The sequence below is a fragment of the Balaenoptera ricei genome, chromosome 16 (assembly GCF_028023285.1).
Source record: "Balaenoptera ricei isolate mBalRic1 chromosome 16, mBalRic1.hap2, whole genome shotgun sequence".
NCBI classification, from domain to species: domain Eukaryota; kingdom Metazoa; phylum Chordata; class Mammalia; order Artiodactyla; family Balaenopteridae; genus Balaenoptera; species Balaenoptera ricei.
This window is the reverse complement of record NC_082654.1, coordinates 107,746,959-107,755,697: the sequence shown is the minus strand read 5'-3', so window position 1 is coordinate 107,755,697 and position 8,739 is coordinate 107,746,959. Positions and strand designations below refer to the sequence as shown.

General features: G+C 47.8%; 1 protein-coding gene across 7 annotated transcripts in view; it reads left to right on the top strand.

Annotated features, from left to right (window-relative positions):
- The first annotated feature begins 4,725 nt into the window (after nucleotides 1–4,725).
- The window catches only part of EGLN1 (egl-9 family hypoxia inducible factor 1), a 71,413-nt gene continuing 67,399 nt past the window's right edge, over nucleotides 4,726–8,739 (top strand). For 2 of the 7 annotated variants that reach the window (XR_009498037.1, XM_059900461.1), the window contains exon 1: nucleotides 4,813–5,904. Coding sequence is in view for 6 of the 7 variants with exons in the window: in XM_059900461.1 (XP_059756444.1) it covers nucleotides 4,993–5,904 (912 nt within the window). In the remaining variant the exon portion in view is untranslated. Of the gene's footprint in view, nucleotides 5,905–8,739 lie in introns of all 7 variants that reach the window. The other 5 variants (XM_059900466.1, XM_059900465.1, XM_059900462.1 and 2 more) reach the window with 5 other exon arrangements.

The window sequence follows — 8,739 nt, the reverse complement described above, 5'->3', positions numbered from 1 at the left end:
TGGTTGCCAGAGGCAGTGGGTTGGGGGGGCGGTGAAATGGTCCAAAGGTGTGAACTTTCAGTTATACGTAAGTCTGGGAGATCTAATGTACAGAGTGACTATAGTTAACAATACTATATTGCAGGTTTAAAAGTTGCTAAGAGAGGGGCTTCCCTGGAGGAGCAGTGGTTAAGAATACGCATGTCAATGCAGGGGACACGGGTTCAATCCCTGGTCTGGGAAGATCCCACATGTTGCGGAGCAACTAAGCCCATGCGCCACAACGACTGAGCCTGCGCTCTAGAGCCCACGAGCCACAACTACTGAGCGCACGTGCCACAACTACTGAAGCCTGCGTGCCTAGAGCCTGTGCTCCGCAACAAGAGAAGCCACCGCAATGAAAAGCCTGCCTGCCGCAACAAAGAGCAGCCCCTGCTCGCCACAACTAGAGAAAGCCCACGCTCAGCAACGAAGACCCAGTGCAGCCAAAAATAAATAAATAAATAAATAAACAAATAAAAAAGTTGCTAAGAGAGAAGATCTTAAAAGTTCTCATCACAAGGAAAAAAGACTGTGTGTGAGGTGATGAATCTTAACTAAACTTCCTATGGTAATTGTTTCATAAAATATACATATATCAAATCATTATGTTGTACACCTAAAATGAATACAATGTTATATGTCAATTATAACTCAGTAAAAAATAAATTAAAAAAAAAAGGCAAAACGGAGGGAATTCCCTGGCCGTCCAGTGGTTAGGACTCCGCACTTTCACTGCCGTGGGCCCGGGTTGGATCCCCTGGTCGGGGAACCAAGATTCTGCAGCCAAAAAGAAAAAAAAAAGAAAAAGAAAAGGCAAAATGGGAGGGCACAAGAATATAAAAATGTTGATAATTGTTGAAGTTGATAATTATTGACCTAATCAGGGCCGAGGTTGATTATACTACTATTTCTATCTTTGTGTATGTTTACCTTTTCCCACAAAAAAAGAGTTACAGAAAAAACTGAGCTGTCTTTAACCTGGGTTGGTGTAAGTTACTGATTGGGACTACATTAAAAGTGGGTTCAACATTAAGGTAATGTTTGTTAACAACAACAATGACAACAAAAAAACAACTCATAGTGTAATTATATTAACCCATTATATTTATATACATTATATAAATAAATCAATAAATCATTATAATGAGGAATGATTCTAAAGTTTCATGTTATATTTCTTGAGATGATCAATTTTTAACTGGATTAGTAAGTTTTAAATCATAAGCTGATAAAGTGGGTGATAGATGAATTTTCCTGAATATATACAAAGTCTATTTAAATATTTTATTTTCATAAGGGAACCACCTTGGTAGACAGTAAACCTGGTTCGACGTACGTGGGGAAGCACAGCGCATGTGTGCATCTGGCAGAACACCCAGTACAGAAGAGAGCAGGTGCTGTTTTCCAAGACACCTACTTGTGCGTGTCCCGATACTATAGTTAGAAAATGGCTCAAATTTTTAGTTGCTTTTCCCAGAACTTGAAGATCGTCTTCCTGTTTATCTTGGTGGGATGCCTATGTTGTACTTGTGATTTTTCTGTTCTCTGTAATGTATTAAAACAAGATTGTCACAGATGGGGAAACAAGAGGTCATTAGTTAACAATCAGATGTGTGATTTCCTGAGCAGAAAAGACGCTCTCTTGTGCATTTTAAACATTTTTAAAGGAGAAATAGGGCTAGTCCCTTGAGGGCAAAGCCTGTTCACTGGGCTTTCCTCAAGACTCGACACAGTCATTTCTAAATTCATTTCCTCATTTAATTCTGTCCTTTGCATTTAATCTCAGTTTTGCCTCTATTTTTCTGTAAGTCTCTCATCAGTTCATAGTGGTTATTGCTTTATAGTTTTAAGTAAACATTGCCAGAAGAACAAAGGAAAGTGAAAGAGGTGGTCAATTAGCTTTGGTCCAAGTTGGTGTGATATGGAGATGACAGCACCTTTCCTTGAATTCATCCTTCAGGTTTTAGACCAGTTGATCTTCATTAGGTTTGGGGCAGGGAAATAGTTGTACTAATTACTGGCTTTGGGAGACACAAGCCTTTGTTCTCCTCAAAGTATTAGGTAACACTCTTAGTGCTACTCATCTCATTGCCTTACTCTTGTTTCATTTTCTATAAATGGACATAATAATGGTACCCACCTCACGGCGATTGTAAAGATTAAATGAGATAATATTTGTAAAATGCTTAGAACAGGGATTGGCACATAATAGTAAGTACCCTGTAAGTGTTTATAAGATAAATTCCTGCATGACAGTGTGGATCTTCTCTGTAACATTTGAATAAATGACAACAGCTACATGCCGGTGGAGTTCTAGAATCTCCTTGGTGAACTTGTCATTCACTGGCTATTGCATGGTCAGCAGATGGTTTGGTGAAACCTCACTAATTTGGAATGAGTTCACAGGTTATTAAACCCGAGTAAGTGAAAATTCTGAAATCATCGATCTTTGGAAGTATTTGAAACACATTTTATATTTGTTCTATTCATGAAAAATTTGAAAGTGTCACATTTGACTAATTATTTTCAAGATACACATGTTCAGTTTGTGATTTTGTATACTTAATTGGAACAAAATGAAAGCTAATAAAGGTTTTGATACGGACATCTAATCTTTTAGGTAGATATCAACGAAAATACATGAAAAAAGCATAGAGAGATGTAAATACACTTCTTTGCATGCCGCAGACCTAAATAGTAATTTTTAAAGTTATTCCTGGACTACTTTTAATATCTACAAATAACTAAATTTAGAAGAATCAAGTGTTTGTAGAATGAGTGTTCCCTAGCAAACTTGAGAATACTTAATCAGTTATCATTACTACAGCAAAAGGAGGCCAAGGAAGTCTTAGATTTCACTTGTATTGAAATTATATTTTACTTTTATAATTTACGTATGTCAAAACGTTTTAAAAGCTAACTTTTTAAGCCATTTTAAAGACTTTCTAAATTAATCGATTTGAAATCTTGATTAGTGCAATGGGCAGGGCTAGCAATTCCTTTTTCTGTGTTCCCACCCCGTCCTATCCACCCTCTCTTAGGGCATTTACTCTGAGCTCTAGGTTGTCATTATTTGTTTACACGTCCGCCCCCTGCACGGAACTTATCTGTCTTCCAAAGGCCAAGCTAATTGGAATTACTGTCCTCTTTCACCAGATTGGATCCCCAGAGTACTGTTTATTTATATGGCAGAATTTAATGACAGTTTTAAGTTCTGTGTAGTTGATGAAGAGTTCTTGGATTCAGGCTAGTTTTTAAAAAAATATTCTACAAAGTGGTTTATAAGTCCTTATATTATTCTGCTTTTAACCTTACACATGTCAGCTCTTGTGTTGTTAATCTGGAAGGCTAACATCTCAAGGACTGCTGAAGTTACCTGCAGTCTATTCAGATGGTACAGAAGCCCAGCACAGCATTTCCCACATTAGCAGGTGCTCAATAAAGATGGTGAACATCGCAATCACAGCCCTTTTTATTCCAAAAATAAATGGCAGGGCGGAAAGAAACACCGTTGGCTTATTTCTGGTAAGGTTTTTAGGTACTATAAAAGAAAGAATTGTACTCATCAGCATAGCACAAATTCTAATAATAAGAGATACTTCTGTTTAAACTTAAAAGTCGTTAATGCAGTAATGCCCATTTGCCTTCCCTCCGCCCCGCGCCCTGGCCAGATCCACTTCTCAGGAGCAGTTCCAGCAGTTTGAGCTTAAGTGCCTGAATGTGGACCCTGAAATGAGCTTTGATTACCTTAGTCGACTAGGTAGCCAAACATTTTTTCACGAGGGTTTAAACTCCGCAAGATTTCACAGGATTTAAAAATGGTTTAAAAAAAAAAAAAAAAGCATCGAATTTCAGTACCTTTAAATTTGGCTGAAACGGGGGCACAGGGGCTTGGACTGACACCGCAGCAATACTTAGTTTTGTTTTTAACCATTTCGGGCCTTCCTGAAATACAGGCTGTATTGGCGTAATGGAAAAAGGAGCCTTGGAATCCTAGAGTCTGGTTTCTGGGTTCCGTCCCGGTTCTGCGTGACCTTGGGCAAGTTACTTTACTTCTCTGAATTTCCGTTTCCTCCGATGCAACACGACGATGGCAGTAGCCACCTTGCAACGTAGTCTGGAGCGCGCCTGGAACACACCCAGTCGGCCGCACACAAACAGCAGCCATATTAAGGCCGCCCAGCTCCGCGACGACCTCGCGGCCGCGCTCTGCCCAGCAGGTGTCGGTACCGCCCGGAGCGCGGGCCCGGCGGCGGCGGCGGCGCGGACCCCTCCCTTCCGCCGCTCTCGGGCCTGCCCCTCGGCGTCCCCGGGCGGGCCGCGGCAGCGTCCCGGGCCCGCCCCGGACGCAGTTGGCGAGGGCGGCGAGGGCCCCGAGGGCACCAGACCGGGCTCCGAGCCCCAGTCGGCCCAGTGCGGGAGAGCGGAGGCGGCCCGGGCACCGCCTGCGCCCGATGCGCGAGCGCGCGGCCACCGCCCCCTCGGCCCACCCCTCGCCCTGCCCCGCCCCGCCCCCCGCCCTCGCGCGCCGCCCGCCCGGGTCGCAGCGGGGCCGTGGTGTACGTGCAGAGCGCGCAGAGCGAGTGGCGCCCGCACGCCCTGCGCTGCTCCGCGGGCCGAGCCGGGCCGCCCGGGACGCTGAGGCGGCGGCGGCCGAGGCGGCGGATCTCGCGCGCCGGGCCCGCGTGCCCGAGCGGAGGTCGCCGTCCGCCGCGCAGGCCGCGCTCCTTCAGCCCGCGGCGGCGATGAGGCGCTGAGGCGGCGGCCGGCGCCGCGCGGCGGGACCGGAGGACGAGGAAGCGGCCCGGCCGAGGGCGCGGGGCGCCGGCCTCCCGAGGCGAGGGGCGGCGGGTGCATGGCGCAGTGACGGCCCTTGCGGCTCCGCCCGCTCCCCGGCCCCAGGCGAGGCCGTCCGGCCGCCACCCCTCCTGCTCGGCCGCCGCCTCCACCGCCGCCGCCGCCGCCGCCGCCATGGCCAATGACAGCGGCGGGCCCGGCGGGCCGAGCCCGAGCGAGCGAGACCGGCAGTACTGCGAGCTGTGCGGGAAGATGGAGAACCTGCTGCGCTGCAGCCGCTGCCGCAGCTCCTTCTACTGCAGCAAGGAGCACCAGCGCCAGGACTGGAAGAAGCACAAGCTCGTGTGCCAGGGCGGCGAGGGCGCCCTCGCCTCCGGAGCGGGCCAGCCCCAGCATCCCGGCCCCGCGCCGCCGCCCAGGGCCGCCGGGGCCGAGGCCAGGAAGGCGGCGCCGCGCCGGGACAGAGCCGCCGCCGCCGAGGCCGCGGGCCCGCGGGTCGCCGGAGACGCGGCCAAGGCGAAGGCGAAGGCCAAGCCGGCGGCCGACCCCGCGGCGGCCGCGTCCCCGCCTTGCGCGGCGCCCGGCGGCCAGGGCCCGGCGGCGGCGACCGCCGCCGAGGCGGAGCCCGCGAAGGAGGAGCCGCTGGCCCGCTCGTCGCTGTACCAGGAGAAGGCGAACCTGTACCCGCCGAGCAGCGCGCCGGGCGAGGCGCTGAGCCCCGGCGGCGGCCTGCGGCCCAACGGGCAGACGAAGCCGCTGCCGGCGCTGAAGCTGGCGCTGGAGTACATCGTGCCCTGCATGAACAAGCACGGCATCTGCGTGGTGGACGACTTCTTGGGCAAGGAGACCGGGCAGCAGATCGGCGACGAGGTGCGCGCCCTGCACGACACCGGCAAGTTCACGGACGGGCAGCTGGTCAGCCAGAAGAGCGACTCGTCCAAGGACATCCGAGGCGATAAGATCACCTGGATCGAGGGCAAGGAGCCCGGCTGCGAAACCATCGGGCTGCTCATGAGCAGCATGGACGACCTGATCCGCCACTGTAACGGGAAGCTGGGCAACTACAAGATCAATGGCCGGACGAAAGTAAGTGTGTGCCGGGAGTGGGCGCGGGGCGAGGGAACGCGGTGTGTGTGTGTGTGTGTAAAAGGGGTTTCCTTCTTGTGCAGCACCCCGTGGAGCAAACGGATAGCATCCACCTCCTGCCGGCTCACACCCTCCTGCGTCTGATTGCACGGTCTTCTGGCTAAACTTAGGCTCTCCCTTGAACTTTGCAGTTTTCTCTTTTCCCTCGCACAGTGAGTCGGCTCAAGCCTCGCTGGAGCTCTAGGCGCCCGACGGGGATGATTAGAGTGCTACCCGAAGCAAGTGCTGATTCCGCATCAGCCTTGTGTTTGCAGCGGCTCTTAAAGTCCCCGTGGGCTTTGAACCACTCATCAGCTTCCGACTTCCACAGTCGAATGTTGTGTTTAGTGAGGAACCTGCCAGCCGCCCACAGAAAGGTGCATTTAAAATAAGCATTTAGGCCGAAGACTCCTTACATTCAGGAAGAGCCCGGCCGTTCCCCTCCCCCTCTTACAGCTCTCATCCCTCTCCCTGTTCCTGCTGTTTTGAAACCCACTGCTATACGGGGGAAGAAGTATTTCCGTTTTCAGACCGCTCAGTGTAGGTAGGTTACATTTTTAGCATAGGTTTCCTTTATTTGCTTTTGTTAGTATAATCCCGCTGTTGAAAAAGAACTGTTTTGTAGCTTCCTGGAAAAAAAACCCAAAACCCCCATGGAATTGGAGCAGGAGAGAGGGCTCCCTCTTAAGTCTCGATTTGGTGAAATCTTTGTTTTCTCTTGACTGTTGTAGTTTTTCCCCAACAGATTCTTCCGTTCCTACCTGGTCTGATGGCTCTTGCCTCCTCACTGTGGTAAATGATAGACTCTCCTTCTCTGTACTCTCTTGTGGTTCTTTTCCATTTTACTCCCCAGATCTTAATCTTTTCTTTGTATCCAGCTCCACTCCGGGCCACCCTACTCCACCCTCCTCCACCATCCATCTCTGTCTGATCTTGTGAGTTTGAGGAGATTGTTCAGGAGATCATCGCACGTGGGTGTTTGTACACAGACACTGACTCTTCCCAGTAGTTCTTTTGTGTGTGTCAGACCATCTGTTTTGACAGTCATTACGTGTGACTCTCAGACTGCCCAAAAGGCTAGGCATAGGCAATGAGGAAAGTTCTAAACGGGAAAATTTGGTGGGAAAAGACAAGGTAAAGTCTAGTTTACGCATTGCTGCTTCGTTGCTGGATGAAGGCACGTGTCTTAATATCATACGGTCGCCAAAAAAAAAAAAAAAAAAAAAAGGTGAACACTTGCTTAACACTAAGCTGGAAGGAAAAAAGAACCTGATTAAATGCCAACTTCGGTCTTTAATGCAATTCTCATTTGTATACGTATATATTTTTTTAATTTGTTATGGATCAAATCTGAAACTAGCCATCATCCCTAGAGGAAGGAAAGTTTGAAAAAGCTTGAAGGCATATTAATGTAACTGTACAAAACTGACCGAAGTGTGTATATAGTTGGGGCACAAGCTTCAGGTGAAGTCATGAAGAAGATAATGTCCTGAATCTTCCTCGCTCTGCTTTCCTTAGTTAATTTAGCTTTCCAAGTTAAGCTAAATCCTCTTCTCTCCTATCTTCCTGTTTTTACCTGCCCTTCTCAGGGAAGGGACAGCAGTCAGCCTACCTCTTACCAAAAGGGCCTCCTAATGGGGAGGCTGTTAGAGAATAGCCACCTCTTCCCTCAGGAGTGCCAGTGGTTGAAGGGCCATTTAGGTTTTAGATCACCTGACTACACAGGTCATGTGAAGGAAGGATGGATTTTAAACTCTTTAGATTTTGATCTTATGCTCACGTTAATTTTAGGGGCACAATTTCAGGATCTGTGAATGGTTTTAGGGAATCCCTTTCATTGTACTTGGTTGAGAGAGGTTTTGGTAATCTTGTTTGATTGTGTAGTTTAAGCATTCCTAAAAGAAGCTAAAGATGCTTGCTTGGGGGGAATGGAAAGGCAATCAGATTACCAGCCACCATATATTGAGCAACCTCAGTGTGCTGGGTGCCAGGTTAGGCTCGATACAGCCATGGTCACAGTAATTTTAATCCTATGACATCGGTAGCATTATTCTTACTGTACGTTTGAGGATATTTTAGCTCCGACTTGGCTAAGGCCTGCCACTTATGATAACCTAGCTGGGATTCAAACTTAGGGTCATTCAGACATCAAGCCCTGTGCTTTTTCTACTACACTGGATATGGGTAGGATATTAAATGAGAAGATGTAGATTACTTAGCACACTCTTGGAACTAAAATTTGATATACATATTTTGTTGACAGTGAGAGCATTAGCCTTGTATGTGAATAATTGTAGTTTATCTTTGGACTGTAGGAACTTCTTTTATTACAATGTTTGTTTCAGATAGTGACTGAAAAGCCAGTTAAATTTATCTGCCTGGATCATGCTTATACTCCTAAGAGAGGCAGAATATGGGTACTATATGTGATTGCAGAGAGGGTCTTCAGTTAAGGGTTTTATTATCCTTTACGACATTATAGTGATTTTAAAAGGTATTTGCCTCAAATGTGTGGTATTTTTCTCACATAGATTTTCACAGCAACTCTGTAAAATATTTAGGTTGTTGGTGTATTATCCCTGTTTACAGATGAGGAAAGTGACCTCAGGAAAGGTCACTTGTTGGAAATCCTGCAGCATACCAGGACTTAAATTCAGGTTTTCTGACCGAGATTTGGTGTTCTTCATTTACACTGTCTATCCTGTATGGTCTTTGTGCATGTCAGTGCCTGATAATCAGATGATGTATAATTTATAATTGGCTGTGGCTCATTCAGTATATTCTTGGATTTCTCCC